General features: G+C 37.5%; 1 protein-coding gene across 1 annotated transcript in view; it reads right to left on the reverse strand.

The window, feature by feature from the left end:
* The window catches only part of PLPPR5 (phospholipid phosphatase related 5), a 125050-nt gene that overhangs the window by 65416 nt on the left and 38560 nt on the right, over positions 1-21074 (reverse strand). The window contains exons 2-3 of the mRNA XM_059900389.1: positions 18744-18876; positions 12664-12914 (exon numbers count right to left, since the gene is read on the reverse strand). Coding sequence (XP_059756372.1) covers positions 12664-12914; positions 18744-18876 — 384 coding nt within the window. The remainder of the gene's footprint in view (positions 1-12663; positions 12915-18743; positions 18877-21074) is intronic.

Genomic DNA, 21074 nt, shown 5'->3' on the forward strand with positions numbered 1-21074 from the left:
ACTGGGGCACATCTCAGGAGGTAGTGTGATATAAGAGACCAAATACTGGCTTTGGAGTCACACCGACCTGGGTCACAGTCCTGGCTCTAACAAATACTAGCTGAATAACTTTGATCACATTAATTAGCCTCTTGTATCCTCAGCTTTGTTACCTTTAAAATGAAGATAGCCAAACTCATTCCAGACATTGTGAAGATGAAGGCATAGAGAATACTTAGTGTGATGCTAGACAGTTACTGTTTAATAAATGGAAGCTGGAGAACAGGAGGATGGAATACAGAAGCAGTATGAAATATAAAAACTGGGCCCAGGGACGCGGCTCCATTTAGCCATAGCATCTAAGTAAGCTGGTGATGGTGTATAAACCCTGAGGTGCACATCAGAGCATTGGCTCTGGGTCTAGGTCTGACTTTCCTATTCCTGTGCTCTAAGAGAAAATGCTTAGGGATCCCTCAGCTGCTTGAATCTCTACATTTCATATCGTCTGACTCTGGTCTCATCAGCACTAGGGCTTTCAATCTTAAGGAAACCAGCTGAATTTAAATCCCTATGGTTTCATGTCTGAGATTGACAACCTCCTTAAAATACTCCCCACGCTTTTAGCTTCTTTCCTTTTTAATTCCCTCTTTACTCTCTATCAGGCCATTTTAAACTTCAGAAGGAGTTGATATCAGTATGTACAGGCTGGATGCATTCTAAGTACTCAATATATATTTAATGAAATTGAAGTAAATAAAATCATTCTAAAGAACTGCTTCTGTAACGTTATTTTACTCTGTATTGCTTATTAACTCAAGCATATGGCCTCAGGTTGGTTTACAAGGTCTTTCTGATTTATTTATTCTTGCTAATCCTTACACCTCACAATCCCCCCCCCCCCCCCCCACACACACACCATATACTCCTAATGTGAGCTTCCCCCTTAGTCCATCCTAATTGTATCTGCTGTTTCTTGCTCCTGGCCTTTGCTCTCCCTGTCCCCTTACCTGGAATGCCTCTTCTTTACCTATTCAAATCATATTCATCTCCAAGACCCATCCCAAGTACCACTTACTTCTGAAGCTCTCCCCATGGTGCTTGTCAGAAGTGATCTCTTCCCTCCTGGACACTCGGTGGCTCCCACTGTCATTACCTGCTACACTAACAATCATATTTCACTTAGAGCTTTATTATGTACCATCCTCAGGACAAACTTCTCCAGTAGGCACGGTGATACTTCTAGGGCCCATGATACTTCTAGGGACCCATGAAACTGTCTTAATATCTTTTAAAATAAGAAGGAAAAAGTGAATATTAAAGAAAATGTTTAACATATATTATTTACAAATTTGTTTTTATAGTAATGAGGTCATTTTTTTTGAATGGCAGAAGGGGCCTATGAAGGCACACGTAAGTGCCTAGCGCCTACAAGAGTCATAATGCAGCCCTGGCTATCTTATATTATATGGCCCAATGATAGTAAGTCCTCTTTTCCTAATTAGAATGTGCAAGTGCTGCCGGCAATCCCCAAGCTGGAGTTTGCTAACACCTAAGAAACCCCAGATGTACTAATGGAATGCCATGACATGTTTTTCAATATTTCAATGTACCTAACAGACTAGTATATTTACCCATAATAAGCCCACATGCACTAACTAAAATGTCAGTACTCTTTGCTTTTGGCTGGAACTATATTAAGTCAGTTGGCGACACTGGTGATCTCATGCTGCTGAGGGGTTCTGATATGTTGTGGAACGCACAGGAATTGTTGTGATGTGACCAGAGAACCAGATGCCCCTACAAAGCCACAGGTCAATCCCAGAATACCCAGATATAAGTGTCACTTACAGAAACCAGGTAAAATTAAGGTGAAGAGGCAGAGTATCCGTGTGTCTTTAATCATTCACTGCTTGTTATTTAATAATTGTATGTGTGCAATTTTAATAACTGTATTGTGCAGTTTCAAAGCAGCATATTATAGTTTTATTATTATGGACCATTGTTTAATATCTGGGCCTAAGTTGCGATGGGAAAGTGTTAATGTGTTAAATAGAAGATTTAAAGACATGGAGTTCATGGAGGAGTGGCGGGGAGGGGAAAGGTAAACTATAAAAGGGGTCTACGGTAGTGAAAATACTGGAACCGCATGGGTACTTTGCGGATACCTTTCGTACCTTCCCCACCCGTTACCAATAACACGTAGCTGAAGGCTGACAGCAGAGCCGTCAATCGGCTAATGTCAGTGGCTGTGGCACAGGTAGTCAAGTAATAGCACAACAGCCACATTATGAGTGAGTGCTCAGTAAATACTTTTTGATATATTATCTAGTAGACTAAAATTTGCTCATTTGAAATCTAGAGCACAGGGACCTTATACATTTCAGTGTTAAATTACTCCTGAGCAGGGAAGATTTAGAGGAATGGCTTTCTGAGCCTTCTCCAAACACAGTCCCTGACCAGTCAGTCTCATGGAGCCAACTGCTGCAAGTAATAGGCATGGTCCCCCCAAATTCCTGTACCCCAGAATGAAGGCCTGCTCGTGCCCCTATGCAGAATTAGGTAAAACATCACAAAAGGAGGGGTAGACACACCAGTGGGCTGTGTTCATTTAACTCTGGTCTTGGCAGCCTGCAAGCAATCATTGCTGCACATGGGACCTTGTGAGCTTATTATAAAAGATGGCCATGTGGGAAGTGACAGTAGGATGATAGGAATGATCTGCCAACAACGAGGAGGAAGAAGAGAAGAAAATGATATTTTAGAGTTTTCCACTAATATTCTGGGAAAAGACTGTAGTAAATTGTTTAATGTCCACAAATTCCTCCTTTCCCAGCATATTCAGCTCTTTATAATCTGACTTTGCTGTGCCTCCCATCTCTAGGCGGAGACTGTTTCTCCATCCCCATCAATCTGGGCTGGCCTTGTGATGTGCCTGGATCAAGAGAATACAGAGACGGGGATGTTGAACGAGTTCTGGGGCCTATGCCTCAAGATGCCTTACAGCTTGGACCTCTGCCCTTTTGGTAGGCTGCTCTAAGATTCTGTCAGGGAAAACAACCTGTGAGAAGGGCCTCTTGAGAATGAGAGAGCCCAGCTATTGGGGCTGTCCCAGCTCGGTCCACCCCCAGCTGACTGGTCAGCTGAATGCAACCCATGAGAGAAGCAAAGAGGATTGACTACCAAGAAAACCACAGATCAGCCTACAGAGTCTTGAGGATAATAAATTCTTGTTTTGAGGTTAAGGGTGGTTTGTTATGTGGCAACAGACAGTGGGAAAAGACTAATATTCAATAAATGTAGCTGACCCTTCCCTTTTTTAAAAAAGATTTTCAGAAAAGCTAAGGCCAGAATTGGAAGTGACCTAAAGAGACCATTCTACGACTTTTTGTTTCAATGGTTTATGAGGTTAACTGGAAAGTCACCAAATATTATGCCTCATCCTCAACTCTGGAGCTCATTTGACTTTAATCAAAAAAAGCTTTACCCATTTTATATGAAAAGAAATACCACACAGCTAAATTTAAATATTATTCTAATGCAACTTAACACTGAATTATAAATTTAATGGTTGAGGGTTGAATAACCTTTAGAATTTTTTCCTGGGAAACCGACAGCATTTGCAAAAATAGGCATAGGATTTTCTTTGCTCCTGAAAGTTCTCAGTAAAGCAAAAGAGAACAACTCTGTGATCAAATTATCTCCAAAGCCTTAATTAAAGTCAGATGCTAAGGGAGAGTTCAAGTTCCTTAATTTTATTTACTAATCCACAAAGAGAGGCAGCAGGAAAATATTCTTCAGTTCTTATTCACATAGTTCCTCATAGGGCTCATTTATTTTTATTTATGTGTTTACATATGTTAATAACACCTTCACCACATTAAACAAATCTCTCTCCCTAAATATAGCAATAAGCCTATTTCCACAGAGAATACTGAATACATGGCTGTCTTCCCCTATTTACCTACACGTCAAAATTTTGGCAAGCGTTTCATGAGACTGTATTAATTTGAAACACCCCAACATTTCTCTTATAAAGTTTCCCCAAGGTGTCTCCAGTGAAGCTGGGAAGAAATATATGTACAGGTTCAAACAGAACAGCAAATCCTGACTACTCCCTCCATCTGCAGTAGGAGTTATATTCAGAGTTGCCATGGCAGCCGCCCACACTTACACACACAAAGGGGTGGTGGAGAAGAGAGAAAAGCAGTTAGCAGAGAACAGAATCTATTGTTAAAACGACAGCGGTACCCTTCAATGTAATTACAAGCAGGAATGCTGACTTTTAGTCTGAACCGCTGTTTAATGATAGAAGATTTCCGAATGCTGGAGTGTTATTAATTTTTTTTCCTCTAAACATATCTACCATCTGAACCTTTGGTTTTAACTTTTATGTATGCTGAAATCATGTAGGACCAGGAGGGAATTCAGCTAACCACACACACATTAGGGCTAATATGATTTAATGATTCCCTCTCTGGAACATTTAGAATCATTGTAACCAGGAAAAAGTGTGGTTCTACGGATCCGGGCAAGTTACTTCACCTTCTGAGTGTCCTCATCTGTAAAATGTGCATAATAATAGTATACACTTCATGAAGTTGTTATGAGGATTCAATAAATTAATACAAATAATCAGTTATTACAATAATAATAATGATAAATAAAGAACAAATTTTAAAATACATAAATAAGAACTAGTAATGTATTAAATAAATTAGTAAAAGTAAAGCACTCGTGCCTGGCATATAGCAAATGCTCAATAAATGTTTGCTAATAATAATTATTATTATTATTAAAACATCTCCAAATGTTTATTACAGACTAGAACAGTATGGCTTATAATTCAGAAGCAGTTTAAATAAACGTCTTTAAGTAAAAAAGACGTTTTTTTTTGCTAAAAAAAAAAAAAAACAAGTAAGAAGTTGCTAAAACAAATGCCAGCAGACACACCATTTTGGCAGAATAAAAAGACCAAGTATCTCACTATACTAACACATTCACCACCATTGGCACACCTTGATTATACAGTAAAATCTAACATCTATATCAGTGCTAAGATAACCATGTCACTGTATTTAGGGTCAGAGAGTATTCTAAAATTTGTCTAAAGTCATTGGCTTAATCACATGTGTATATGCAGATACATTTACAACTCATACCCAGATACAAATACAAACATCAGATTTAGATGTGATGACAATGATTGAAAAGTATTTTATGGCTCCTGATTCACTCAAGGTTTAAATCTTCATATTAAGGCTGAATGCTCCATATTCTAGGAGAGGTGGAACACGCAGTCAAGCAATTTAGTGAATAGGAAAGAATACGCATGGCTTAGAAGATTTCACATAAAGTCTAGAAGCACCTTCAAATGTGTAGCGGAAATCAGGAGAAATTAGAGGAACACAGTTGGAAGCAGAGTGAGCGTAAGAAGGAAACTGTAACTGGAAAATTGTACAGAAGTCAGAAGAGAAAGTGGCTAGGATGGGATTTGATCCTTAACTCTATAAAAATTTTCTTGATGGGATCTTTTAAAAGTCCAGGTAGTGAAAAGTAGTAAAGAAGAGATTGGTTCAAGATGGTGGAGTAGAAGGACGTGCACTTACTCCCTCTTGCGAGAGCACTGTAATCACAACTAACTGCTGAACAATCATCAACAGGAAGACACTGGAACTCACCAAAAAGGATACCCCACATCCAAACACAAAGGAGAAGCCACAATGAGATGGAAGGAGAGGTATAATCACAATAAAATCAAATCCCATAACTGCTGGGTGGGTGACTCACAAACTGGAGAACACTTATACCACAGAAGTCCACCCCTGGAGTGAAGGTTCTGAGCCCCACGTCAGGCTTCCCAACCTGGGGGTCCGGCAACGGGAGGAGGAATTCTTAGAGAATCAGACTTTGAAGGCTAGCGGGATTTGATTGCAGGACTTCGACAGGACTGGGGGAAACAGAGACCCCACTCTTGGAGGGCACACACAAAGTAGTGTGTGCATCGGGACCCAGGGGAAGAATCAGTGACCCTACAGGAGTCTGAACCAGACCTACCTTCCAGTGTTGGAGGGTATCCTGCAGAGGAGGGGGGTGGCTGTGTCTCACCATGAGGACAAGGACACTGGCAGCAGAAGTTCTGGGAAGTACTCCTTGGCATGAGTCCTCCCAGAGTCCACCATTAGCCCCACCAAAGAGGTGGGTAGGCTCCAGTGTTGGGTCACCTCAGGCCAAACAACCCACAGGGAGGGAACCCAGCCCCACCCATCAGCAGACAAGAGGATTAAAGTTTTACTTAGTTCTGCCTACCAGAACAACACCCAGCTCTACCCACCACCAGTCCCTCCCATCAGGAAACTTGCACAAGCCTCTTAGACAGCCTCATCCACCAGAGGGCAGAGAGCAGAAGCAAACAGAACAATAGTCCTGCAGCCTGTGGAACAAAAACCACATTCACAGAAAGATAGACAAGACGAAAAGGCAGAGGGCAATGTACCAGACGTAGGAACAAGATAAGATCTCAGAAAAACAACTAAATGAAGTGGAGATAGGGAACCTTCCAGAAAAACTATTCAGAATAATGATAGTGAAGATGATCCAGGACCTCAGAAAAAGAATGGAGGCAAATATTGAGAAGATGCAAAAAGTGTTTAACAAAGACCTAGAAGAATTAAAGAACAAACACCTAGAAGAATTAAAGGACAAACAAACAGAGATGAACAATACAATAATTGAAATGAAAAATACACTAGAAGGAATCAATAGCAGAATAACTGAGGCAGAAGAACTGATAAGTGACCTGGAAGACAGAATGGTGGAATTCACTGCTGTGGAACAGAATAAAGAAAAAAGAATGAAAAGAAATGAAGACAGCCTAAGAGACCTCTGAGACAACATTAAACGCACCAACATTTGCATTATAGGGGTCCCAGAAGGAGAAGAGAGAAAGGACCAGAGAAAATATTTGAAGAGATTATAGACGAAAACTTCCTTGACATGGGAAAGGAAATAGTTAGCCAAGTCCAGGAAGCGCAGAGAGTCCCAGGCAGGATAAACCCAAGGAGAAATATGCCGAGACACATAGTAATCTAACTGACAAAAATTAAAGACAAAGAAAAATTATTGAAAGCAACAAGGGAAAAACGACAAATAACATACAAGGGAACTCACATAAGGTTAACAGCTGATTTCTCAGCAGAAACTCTACAAGCCAGAAGGGAGTGGAAGGACATATTTAAAGTGATGAAAGGGAAAAACCTACAACCAAGATTACTCTACCGGGCAAGGATCTCATTCAGATTCGATGGAGAAATCAAAAGCTTTACTGACAAGCAAAAGCTAAGAGAATTCAGCACCACCAAACGAGCTCTCCAACAAATGCTAAAGGAACTTCTCCAAGTGGGAAACACAAGAGCAGAAAAGGATCTACAAAAACAAACCCAAAACAATTAAGAAAATGGTCATAGGAACATGCATAGCGATAATTACCTTAAACGTGAATGGATTAAACGCTCCAACAAAAAGACACAGACTGGCTGAATGAATACAAAAACTAATCCCATATACATGCTGTCTACAAGAGACCCACTTCAGACCTAGGGACAAATACAGACTGAAAGTGAAGGGATGGAAAAAGATATTCCATGCAAATGGAAATCAAAAGAAAGCTGGAGTAGCAATACTCATATCAAATAAAATGGACTTTAAAATAAAGAATGTTACAAGAGACAAGGAAGGACACTACATAACGATCAAGGGATCAATCCAAAAAGAAGATATAACAATTATAAATATATATGCACCCAACACAGGAGCACAATACATAAGGCAACTGCTAACAGCTATAAAAGAGGAAATCGACAGTAACACAATAATAGTGGGGGACTTTAACACCTCACTTACACCAATGGACAGATCATCCAAACAGAAAATTAAAAAGGAAACACAAGCTTTAAATGACACAATAGACCAGCTAGATTTAATTGATATTTATAGGACATTCCACCCAAAAACAGCAGATTACACTTTCTTCCTGGAACATTCTCCAGGTTAGATCACATCTTGAGTCACAAATCAAACCGCAGTAAATTTAAGAAAATTGAAATTACATCAAGCATCTTTTCTGACCACAACACAATGAGATCAGAAATCAATTACACGGAAAAAAACGTTAAAAAACACAAACACATGGAGGCTAAACAATACATTAGTAAATAACCAAGAGATCACTGAAGAAATCAGAGAAAATAAAAAAATACCTAGAGACAAATTACAACAAAAATATGATGATCCAAAACCTATGGGATGCAGCAAAAGCAGTTCTAAGAGGGAAATTTATAGCAATACAAGCCTACCTCAAGAAACAAGAAAAATCTCAAATAAACAATCTAACCTTACACCTAAAGGAACCAGAGAAAGAAGAACAAACAAAACCCAAAGTTAGCAGAAGGAAAGAAATCATAAAGATCAGAGCAGAAATAAATGAAATAGAAACAAAGAAAACAATAGCAAATATCAATAAAACTAAAAGCTGGTTCTTTGAGAAGATAAACAAAATTGAGAAACCATTAGCCAGACTCATCAAGAAAAAGAGGGAGAAGACTCAAACCAATAAAATTAGAAATGAAAAAGGAGAAGTTACAACACACACTGCAGAAATACAAACCATCCTGAGACTACTACAAGCGACTCTATGCCAATAAAATGGACAACCTGGAAGAAATGGACAAATTCTTAGAAAGGTATAACCTTCCAAGACTGAACCAGGAAGAAATAGAAAATATGAACAGACCAATCATAAGTAATGAAATTGAAACAGTGATGAAAAATCTTCCAACAAACAAAAGGCCAGGACCAGATGGCTTCACAGGTGAATTCTATTAAACATTTAGAGAAGAGCTAACACCCATCCTTCTCAAACTCTTCCAAAAAATTGCAGAGGAAGGAACACTCTCAAACTCATTCTATGACACCACCATCACCCTGATACCAAAACCAGACAAAGATGTCACAAGGAAAGAAAACTGCAGGCCAATATCACTGATGAACATAGATGCAAAAATCCTCAACAAAATACTAGCAAACAGAATTCAACAACACATTAAAAGGATCATACACCACGATCAAGTGGGATTTATCCCAGGGATGCAAGGATTCTTCAATATACGCAAATCAATCAATGTGATACACCATATTAACAAATTGAAGAATAAAAACCATATGATCATCTCAATAGATGCAGAAAAAGCTTTTGACAAAATTCAACACCCATTTATGATAAAAACTCTCCAGAAAGTGGGCAGAGAGGGAACCTACCTCAACATAATAAAGGCCATATACGACAAACCCACAGCAAACATCATTCTCAATGGTGAAAAACTGAAAGCATTTCCTCTAAGATCAGGAACAAGACAAGGATGTCTCACCACGATCATTCAACATAGTTCTGGAAGTCCTAGCCATGGCAATCAGAGAAGAAAAAGAAATAAAAGGAATACAAATTGGAAAAGAAGAAGTAAAACTGTCACTGGTTGCAGATGACATGATACTATACATAGAGAACACTAAAAATGCCACCAGAATACTACTAGAGCTAATCAATGAATTTGGTAAAGTTGCAGGATACAAAATTAACGCACAGAAATCTCTTGCTTTTCTATACACTTAATGATGAAAAATCTGAAAGAGAAATTAAGGAAACACCCCCATTTACCATTGCAACAAAAAGATTAAAATACCTAGGAATAAACCTACCTAGGGAGACAAAAGACCTGTATGCAGAAAACTATAAGACACTGATGAAAGAAATTAAAGATGATACCAACAGATGGATAGATATACCATGTTCTTGGATTGGAAGAATCAATATTGTGAAAATGACTACACTACCCAAAGAAATCTACAGATTCAATGCAATCCCTATGAACTTACCAGTGGCATTTTTTACAGAAGTAGAATAGAAAGTCTTAAAATTTGTATGGAGACACAAAAGACCCCAAATAGCCAAAGGAGTCCTGAGGGAAAAAACAGAGCTGGAGGAATCAGACTCCCTGACTTGAGACTATACTACAAAGCTACAGTAATCAAGACAATATGGTACTGGCACAAAAACAGAAATATAGATCAGTGGAACTGGATAGAAAGCGCAGAGATAAACCCACGCACCAACTAATCTATGGTCAACTAATCTATGACAAAGGAGGCAAGGATATACAATGGAGAAAAGACGGTCTCTTCAATAAGTGGTGCTGGGAAAACTAGACAGGTACATGTAAAAGAATGAAATTAGAACACTCCCTCACACCATGCACAAAAATAAACTCAAAATGGATTAGAGACCTAAATGTAAGACCAGACACTGTAAAACTCTTGGAGGAAAACACAGGAAGAACACTCTTTGACATAAATCATAGCAATATCTTTTTTGGCCCACCTCCTAGAGTAATGGAAATAAAAACAAAAATAAACAAATGGGACCTAATGATACTTAAAACCTTTTTCACAGCAAAGGAAACCATAAACAAGACGAAAAGACAACCCTCAGAATGGGAGAAAATATTTGCAAATGAGTCAACAAAGGATTAATCTCCAAAATATATAAACAGCTCATGCAGCTCAATATTAAAAAAACAAACAACCCAATCCAAAAATGGGCAGAAGACCTAAATAGACATTTCTCCAAAGAAGACATACAGATGGCCAAGAAGCACATGAAAAGCTGCTCAACATCACTAATTATTAGAGAAGTGCCAATCAAAACTACAATGAGGTATCACCTCACACCAGTTAGAATGGGCATCTTCAGAAAATCTACAAACAACAAATGCTGGAGAGGGTGTGCAGAAAAGGGAACCCTCTTGCACTTTTGGAGGGAATGTAAATTGATACAGCCACTATGGAGAACAGTATGGAGGTTCCCTAAGAAACTAAAAATACAATTACCATATGACCCAGCAATCCCACTACTGGGCATATACCCAGAGAATACCATAATTCAAAAAAGACACATGCACCCCAATGTTCATTGCAGCACTATTTACAATAGCCAGGTCATGGAAGCAACCTAAATGCCCATCGACAGACGAATGGATAAAGAAGATGTGGTACATATGTACAATGGAATATTACTCAGTCATAAAAAGGAATGAAAGTGGATCATTTGTAGAGACGTGGATGGATCTAGAGACTGTCATACAGAGTGAAGCAAGTCAGAAAGAGAAAAACAAATATCATATACTAACGCATATATGTTGAACCTAGAAAAATCGTACAGATGAATTGGTTTGCAGGGCAGAAATAGAGACACAGATGTAGACAACAAACTTATGGACACCAAGGGGGGAAAGTGGTGGGGGGGTGGGCGTGGTGGTGGGATGAATTGGGAGATTGGGACTGACATGTACACACTGATGTGGATTAAGTGGATGACTAATAAGAACCTACTGTATAAAAAAATAAATAAAATTAAATTAAAAAAAAAAAAGAAGTCCAGATAGTGAGTGGTAGATTAGCTTGGATTAAAAACTTTTAAAATGTTAAAATGCACACACCCTTATGACCTCCAAAATTACCGTGCCATCGTGAATGTTATGTACGATGCCATAGTTCCTCTCTTAAATTGTCCTTTCTTTAGTAACCTTTATTTCCAATCTCAAGTAGAGGTGTCACAGCAGATATTCTCTCTTTTACAGATAAACTGACAAGATTGCATCAGGAGCGTTAGAAACATTTCCATAATCAAATAGCTCGCTGAAGGAAAAAATAATTCTGCATTTTTTCAAGTAATTAGAAATTATCAAATTTAGTTTCAAATTGGTCCTGAGGTCTCATCAATGAGCTGAAATCAGAAGTAGTTATTGGCACCGTTGGACAGGAGAACTCCAAAAGGAAAAATTTTCTGCACTTTTTACTGTAGCTATGGAAAAGCCTTCAAAGCACACTTTTGGGAGTTCAACCTTACAGCTGGCAAGGCACATTCTGGTGATAGAGGGAAAGACTGATGGATATAAATACTGGGGTCAAGAGCTGCCTGCCAAGGCCGCCCCTCTTCGTACTCCTGCCTGTCATTAATGCACTCAGCTGTGACCACTTACTTCCACCTAAATGTCCTAAGATAGCAGCACTTAGGGCCTGGCTCCTACCACTAAAATGATGGCAAATACTCAAGAATAAAGAAAATATATATGATTTTTAAGGGCATTTTGGTTAGTTCTATGAGAAAATATCAAAACACTCATTGAGATATTAAGATGATATAGTTACCAATAACAAAAGAACTTTCTGGAAAAAGAGTGCCTCTTTCCCCATCTTCACCAGAGAACATTAGAACTTGAGTAGGTGGCTAAGAGCCCTGGGTAGTTCTCTTAATTGCACTATTACAAGTTTATGGTGACTGCTTTAGGACAAATTTGTTTCCATTAAGCCCTATTTAATAATAAAGACAAACATATTCTCAAATGGAAATGCTAATGGCTATATTTTTTAATACAACCAAATACCCACACATAATCTCCTAAGAGTCAACTGACTTAATTTTATTCACAGTACAAACAGCTATTATTAAAAATAAATTAAATGTCCTGCAGAAAGCTGTTGCTGTGACTTCCATTATGGCAGGGAGAAATAATTTCTACTTTGGGAGAATCTATCAGAAAGACAAACTAAGAATGGTTTCTAATTCTTACTTACTGTCAGATACATAGCTGCATAGACACTGAGAGCCGCTTCTTTGGATGGAAATGTCTTCCTTGCTCTCATGATGAGATCCGGGTTGCCCGTGCAGGCCTCTTCCCCACTGATGAACTGCGTATACTGCTGACACCCAAGTGCCGTGTAGTTGGGTTTACACAGGGCGAGAAAATGTGGAGCCAGATTTCCTGTAACTACTTGTCCAGCATTTACAAAGATGTCTGTAGCAAACAGTCCAAACGTATAAATTCCTGAGGAAGAAAACACACCATTTTAACTGTTTGGTTTGTTGTGGTTCAATTTACAATACACCAAGATGGAAATATTTTAGAAACTATAAAATAGTTCCTACATACATATATATATATATATATACATACGGTTCCTTCCATTTCACTCCCTCCAGCTCCTCTCTTTGCTTTCTGAAGTAGTGGGAGTGTTAAATTATTTAACATATTGAGCTGTCTACCACTGGCTACATTTTTATGCACAGCAGGTTTATAAGACATACGATAAAAGAAGAAAATATATTCTAAGACTGTGTTTGGATAATGTGATTTTTTAAATGGAGACGTGTTTCCCTTGAGAGGGTTCAGTCTATCACCTTCTGCTAATGTTAGTAATCTTTATTTTTTCCCTATTTTTGAATTTTTTTTTTTAATCTTACTAACATTAAGCAGAGCAGTCATCTCCCTTTGATTATGCCTCTTAAGCTCATTCAAACTGGTATTAACTCAGCTGGAGGTGCCAATTAGCAGCAAAATCCAATGCCATCAGTCTTCATTTAAATATCATGGAAAATCTTAAGTAAAGCGGAATGTTTTCAGATTAATCTCTATATCGCCATCAGAAACACATTTTTTAAAGTCATGTAACAGCTAAGTCCCGCCTTATCTTTTATGGCTTGAGTTTCAATTTATCAAATTTGGGACAATTTAGTAAACAATAAAGCAATTAGATTATAATGTTTAAATTATCTTCACAGTAGTAAAATTTATTTACTTTGTTTACCTGAAGGTATAAAATTAAGTACATAAATTTTCCCCCTTTTGTAAGGAACAGGCCAATTTACTCAAATACCAAAAATATTTTCTAAATTCAATGTCATTGGTCATTATTGCCAAAACTTATCTTTCTACTTAGATAGCATAGGCGAAATAAATTCTTTGGCATCATCGTCAATAAACTTACAGATACAACCAGCAAGGATGTGGTATCAATGTAAAGAAATCCGTTCTTTTATAATTTTGGGTAATAAAATCCATCAGGACATTTTAAAACTATGCCAAGATAATACTTCCCAAACACTCGGTTCATTAAAAAGTCATATAATTCTATTATGATAATTAGATGCTTTTTTTTCTTTGTCATATATTTCTGGATTGTTTGTTTCCTAAGCCTTTACATAATTATTGGCAGTTGTGTTGCAAATCACCAGGATCAAATAATTTTCCAGGAGTAGATACATGACTATCCTTTTCATTTTCAAAATATTATGTAACATTATGCAAGGTTCTTGCACCCAAACCCGCACATAGCAAAACTCTATGTGCATACAAACCACCATGAAACAAATACCTTAGTTCTCTATTGAAAAAACTTACAAGGAAGCAATGAAAAGCTTTCTTTACATCTTACCAGCATTCCATGAGCCATACAAGTAAATGTTACTAAAATCAGAAATCTGGCAGAAGCAGAGAAATGGAAAAGAACAAAGCTCAATAAAATGTTACTGTATATACTCTCTCTTTCCAAATCTCATGGTCTAGCATGGGAATCTAAATGTCAAGTCTTCACCTCTCTTCTCTTGAAATCTAGGCTAAGATGTACTCATTTTATTTAACCAAACCATTCTTTTTATCTGGTACAATAAGTTTTCCTGTTTAAAATACAGAGGAATGTTTGATAAGGATATGGAAATGTCTCTCGATACTTGTAAAGTTCCCAAATGTGCTTTAGAATTAAAATAGTGCATCAGGCCCAAGGCCAATATTGAAGTTAACTACAAAGATACTTATTAAAGTGAGATCTCATGAGTGTATCCACTGTGCTGACCTCCAGAATAAAGTCACTATGAAGAGTGATGTCCTATTATGCAGTAATGCTTTGCGCACAAGCTTCCATTTTATTATAACAAACTAGAAACATCCAAATCATGATAAACAAGGAAACAAGAAACAAACCAAGCACTCCTAAATATTTTATAAAATCATATAAGAAGTAAGAAACATGCAGAGACTTAAAAGCACACTTTACTGTGTGCCATTCAGGAAGACTTCGTTTTACTGAGCTTCGCTTTATTGGGCTTCACAGAGAGTGCATTTTTTTTACAAGTGGAAGGCTTGTGGCAACCCTGTTTTGAGCAAGTCTATTGGCACCATTTTTCCAATAACATTTGCTCACTCTGCGTGTCTATGTCACATTTTAGTAATTCTCCCAATATTTCAAAGTTTTTCATTATGATTATATTTGTTATTGGTGATCTGTGATCAGTGATCTTTGATGTTACTATGGTAACTGTTTTGGGGCAGCACAAACTGCACCCATACAAGGCAGTGAATTTAACTGATAAATGTGTGTGCTCTGACTGCTCCACCAACCAGCCGTTCCCCTATATTTCTCTCCCTCTCCTCAGGACCCCATAATCCCTAAGACACAACATTATTGAAATTAGGCCATTAAAAATTCTCCAATAGCCTCTAAGTGTACGAGTGAAAGGAAGAGTCTTGTGCTAAAACAGTCAGCCAAGTTGCAAATGCAAAGGAAACGTTCTTGAAGGATGTTAAGAAAGCGGAACAGCCTTACTGCTGATATGGAGCAAGTTTTAGTGGTCTGGATAGAAGATCAAACCAGCCATAATATTCCCTTAAACCAAAGCTTAATCCAGAGCAAGGCCCTAACTCTCTTCAATTCTATAAAAGTTGAGAGAGGTGAGGAAGCTACAGAAGAAAAGTTTGAAGCTAGCAGAGGATGATTCATGAGGTTTAAGGAAAGAAGTCATCTGCATAACAGGAAAGTACAAAGTGAAGCAGCAACTGCTGATACAGAAGCTGCAGCAAGCTATCCAGAAGATCTCGCTAAGATCATTACTGAAGGTATCTACACTAAACAACAAATTTTCAATGTAGACAAAACAACCTTCTATTGGAAGAAGATGCCATCAAGGACTTTCAGATCTAGAGAGAAGAAAATGCCTAGCTTTAAAGCTTCAAAAGACAGGCTGACTCTCTTCTTTGGGGCTTAAGCAGCTGGTGATTTTAAGGTGAAGCCAATGCTCACTTACTATTCTGTAAAGCCTAGGGCCCTTAAGAGTCATGCTAAATATACTCTGCCTTTTCTCAATAAATGGAACAACAAAGCCTGAATGGCAGCATTATCTGTTTACAACATGATTTACTAAATATTTTAAGCCCACTGTTGAGACCTGCTGCTCAGAAAAAAAATTCCTTTCAAAATATTCCTGCTCATTGACAATGCACCTGGCCACCCAAGAGCTCTGATGGAGATGTACAATGAGATTAATGCTGTTTTCATGTCTGCTGACACAACATTCATTCTGCAGGTCATGAGGAGTAATTCTGATTTTCAAGTCTCATTATTTAAGAAATACATTTCAGGGCTTCCCTGGTGGCACAGTGGTTGAGAATCTGCCTGCCAATGCAGGGGACACGGGTTCGAGCCCTGGTCTGGGAAGATCCCACATGCCTCAGGGCAGCTGGGCCCGTGAGCCACAATTACTGAGCCTCCACGTCTGGAGCCTGTGCTCCACAACAAGAGAGGCCGCGATAGTGAGAGGCCCGCGCACCACGATGAAGAGTGGCCCCCGCTTGCCACAACTAGAGAAAGCCCTCGCACAGAAACAAAGACCCAACACAGCCATAAATAAATAAATAAATAAATAAATAATTTAAAAAAAAAAAAAAGAAAAGAAATACATTTCATAGATAGGGATTCCTCTGATGGATCCGGGCAAAGTTAACTGAAAACCTTCTGGAGAGGATTCACCATTCTAGATGCCATTAAGAACATTCATGATTCGTGGGAAGAGGTCAAAATATTAACATTAAACAGGAGTTTGAAAGAAGGTGATTCAACCCTCATGGATGACTTGGAGGGGTTCAACACTTCAGTGGAGGAGGTCACTGAAGATGTGGTAGAAATAGGAGAAGAATTAGAAATAGAAGTGGCGCTTGAAGATGTGACTGAATCACTGCAATCTCATGATAAAACTTGAATGGATGAGGATTTGCTTCTATGGATGAGGAAAGAAAGTGGTTTCTTGAGATGGAATCTAATCCTGGTGAAGGTGCTGTGAAGACTGTTGAAATGACAACAAAGGATTTAGAATATTTCATAAACTTAGTTGATAAAGCAGCAGCAGGGTTTGAGAGGATGGACTACCATTTCTAAAGAAGCTATACCATGGGTAAAAAGCTATCAAACAGCATTGCATGCCACAAAGAAATCGTTTGTAAAAGGAAGACTCAATCACTGTGGCTAACTTCATTGTTGTCCTATTTTAAGAAGTTTCCACAGCCACCCCAACCTTCAGATGCTACCACCCTGATCAGTCAGCAGCCATCAACGTTGAGGCAAGACCCTCCACCAGAAAAAAGATTACAACTCATTAAAGGCTCAGGTGATGCTTAGCATTTTTTAGTGATTTTAATTTTTAAAAGTATTTTTAATTAAGGTATGTATTTTTTTTAAGACATAATGCTATTGCGCACTTAACAGACTGCAATAGAGTGTAAACGTAACTTCTATATGCACTGGGAAACCAAAAACTTCATGTGACTTGCTTTATTGCCATATTCGCTTTATCGTAGTGGTCTAGAACTGAGCTCAAATATCTTGGAGGTATGCCTGTATATTCTTTAGAAATATGTACATAAATGAATAAAAATATTTTACTTAAGTAGGCATAATATAATTTAACAATATTTAGGAAGGTTCAACTTCATCAAAATACTTTAGTTCTGAGTATATTATTGCTTATTTTGTTATTAAATGATTCTCATGCAAAGATTAAATGGGTCAAGGACACAGTATTGATGCATGTGAAAAATATAACTTTTAAGGTTTCATATAAAAGCTATCCCTTCAACAGTATAAATGAGGGCTGTGGGGAATGTATAAGTTGATGGCAATAAAAAGAAGTCTTAGATATGAAGACCTTTCATCTCCAGAGATATTTAAAGGCATGCTGACATTTGATTAGTGGGTTTATATATGGATTAGGTGATCTGTGCATAATATCTCCAAAGTCTTCATCTTGTTCCCATCAATATGAGAAATATATTGAAGGGTTACAGTATCCGTAATCTTAATACTGATCAGAATTTATCTTAAATGTTATTTAGTATATATAGATGCACTTTTTCTTATTTGATAAAGCCAGGAAATAATCATCTATATTAAGTTTTATTGTTTCAGTTAAAAAAACCTGTCTTGGCCAAGTGTCTTTTGAATTGAGATGATTTTCAGTAATTCGTCAATGTTCATATCATTAGTGCTAGAATTTGAGATTTAAAGTATCAGTAAATCTTGTCCCCTAATAAAATCACCAATACATTTTTGTAAAAAATGGTTTTTGTACCATTTTTTGTACCAATTTTTTGTAAAAAAAACACCTCAGAAGTAGTTCATGGATTGCTACTTATGATAATTAACAAATACAGCATTTCTTTTATTTGTCGAGCTATTTTTCTTGTCTTTCTTGATGTTCGATAACCAACCTAGATTATCATTTCTACCTAAGCGTTGTTTCTGAAATTTAATAAACATAGTAAATTGTTTCTTTTAATTACGTAATTTTTAGTTTCTTTTAGAATTTAAATATCCAAGTATGGTGGGATTTGTTTTCCTTAAAATAATATGGAAATGACACCACGAAATGGAGTTTTGCAAAACAGGAGAGAAAATAGTATGCAGTGTTTATTTTTAAAAACCAAATTGAAACATTTCTAAGAAAATATAACCTAATATTCGAATACAGTTAATATGCTGGTCATTTTAAAGGTTGGCTTATACATAAACACTGTTTCAGCAACAATAAAAACAATTCAGTGAACACATACCAAGAAATCGCACAGTTCTCCTCACCAGTGGGTTTATATAGCAACAGTCTCCAGTTAAAATAGTTTTCTCCTGGTTTTCAAAATCCCTTGTGGCCAGTTGTAGGCAAAACACAGCAGTTTCTCCAACTATTATCTTCCAAGGAAATAAAAGATTAAAGAACATTAGAATTTAACCAGTATAAATGTAGAATATTTTTATTTTTAAAAAATGCAAAAAAAGGACTTTCTTTGAGTGGTAGTAATCTCAATATAAACCTGAACCATATTTGGGTAACCAGACCCTTTTATTATAACCTTATCCCTATATATATAAAACCCATATTTCCCGCAATTCAAAAAAGTATTAAACTGATAAATTATGAATAAAAATGGACTATTAACATTTCTGCTTTCTAAAAGACTTCATTAGAAGTGAAATAGGGGCTTCCCTGGTGGCACAGTGGTTGAGAGTCTGCCTGCCGATGCGGGGGACACGGGGTCGAGCCCTGGTATGGGAGGATCCCACATGCCGCGGAGCAACTGGGCCCGTGTGCCACAACTACTGAGCCTGCGCGTCTGGAGCCTGTGCTCCGCAACAAGAGAGGCCCAACACAGCCAAAAGTGAATAAATAAATAAATAAATAAATAAATAAATAAATAAATAAAGTGAAATTCTAAAAAAAAAAAAAAAAAGTGAAATATATGAAAGATCTTTGCTTTAAGGATGCACTCATTTTTTATCTGTAATTGAATTTCAAGTTTCATTTTTAAGTGATTATGTCTCATTTAAATTTGACTCTGCCATAGATATCAGAACAAACCTCAATGAAAATAATCTTGGGACTTCCCTGGTGGTCTAGTGGTTAAGACTCCACACTCCCAATGCAGGGGGCCTGGGTTCGATCCCTGGTGAAGGAACTAGATCCCACATGCTGCGACTAAGAGCCCGCAGGCTGCAACTAAAAGATCCCACATGCCGCAACTAAAGATCCCGCACACCGCAATGAAGATCCTGCATGCCGCAATGAAGACCCGGTGCAAACAAATAAAAAGTAAATAACTAACTAAATAAATATATTTTTTTAAAAAGAATGCTTTTATTAAAAAAAAAAGAATCTTGAAAGGATCTGATATAAATATACTAATATAAAATTATATTAATACTTTTATAACAAGGAAATATAATCAAAATAGTATCATTCTATTCTGGGACATTATTAAGAATTGTAATCACTAATATATTCTTTATACTTTAGTATACATATGTCATTTTAATCGTCATAAAAACTGTATGAAACAGAGAATATTATCATACCTCTTTGACAAGGGAAAAAAACAAGACTTGGAACTCAAATGAATTGTCAAAGGCCACAGAGCTAGTGAGGAGAAAAATTAGGTTCTGATACAGATTCTTTACTCAGCTATGTGATTTATGAAAGGACCTGGCTATCTTCCACTGGTGTTTGTACCATTTCATTCGTTTTTATACATGGTCTTTAAAATCACCCAGCAAGGTATTAGAACAAGTGTCATGTGTCATAATACCATTTTACAGATGAGGAAATGAAAGCCTGAGGAGGTTAAATAATTTGCTCTCCATAAGGCCAGTCAGAAGCCAAGCAGAAAATTCTGACTCAGCCCTAGATCTTCTGACTCTATTTAATACCACAAACAACCACACTAGAAATAAGATTATGAGAAAAGAAAGCGGAGCCAATAGCATGTCTCCTAATTTGTCATTGTTTAGGTTACTTTTTAGGTCATCTTATCAAGGTTAAATAACGCACTATATAGGGAGTCCCTGATATCCCCTGGAGAAGTGATTTTGGAGTCCTTGTGAAAAGATATACCTACGATTACCAGATATTCAAAATTATGAGTGGGAGGTAGAGAAGGAGATCACAGGAGATTAAGTGTCTGTTTGACTAATTTTATCCCAACACGTGCAACAGATTATGAGGCATCTCTTAATTTTTATCCTTCCTTCTACCTCCTTTTCCTCTACTATATTTCTTCTTCCAAGTATGAGAGGGTTCAAAGTTTAACCAGAAGATGTTGAGCTGAATTACTTTAAAGGAATCTAGTCTTGCCTATCTAGTAAGGTAGAATTGAATTAGCAAAGGCTAGAGTCTATAGCTTTGCAAATCCTCCTGAAATTTTTAACTTTGGCAAAGTCGAGCAGGTCAGCCTAAACAGGCGCAACAGGTATTTTTTATGGGTTCATCAGCTGCCACCAGGGTCCTAGGAGAAACTGCCAAATAGACAAGCTGTGTGTCTGACACCTTCTTATCTTCCATTCTGAATCACTTTTTCATGCCCTACCTTCCTCTCTGCTGCTCCTTGAAAGAAGTT

The sequence above is a fragment of the Balaenoptera ricei genome, chromosome 1, assembly GCF_028023285.1.
Source record: "Balaenoptera ricei isolate mBalRic1 chromosome 1, mBalRic1.hap2, whole genome shotgun sequence".
Classification (NCBI taxonomy): Eukaryota; Metazoa; Chordata; class Mammalia; order Artiodactyla; family Balaenopteridae; genus Balaenoptera; species Balaenoptera ricei.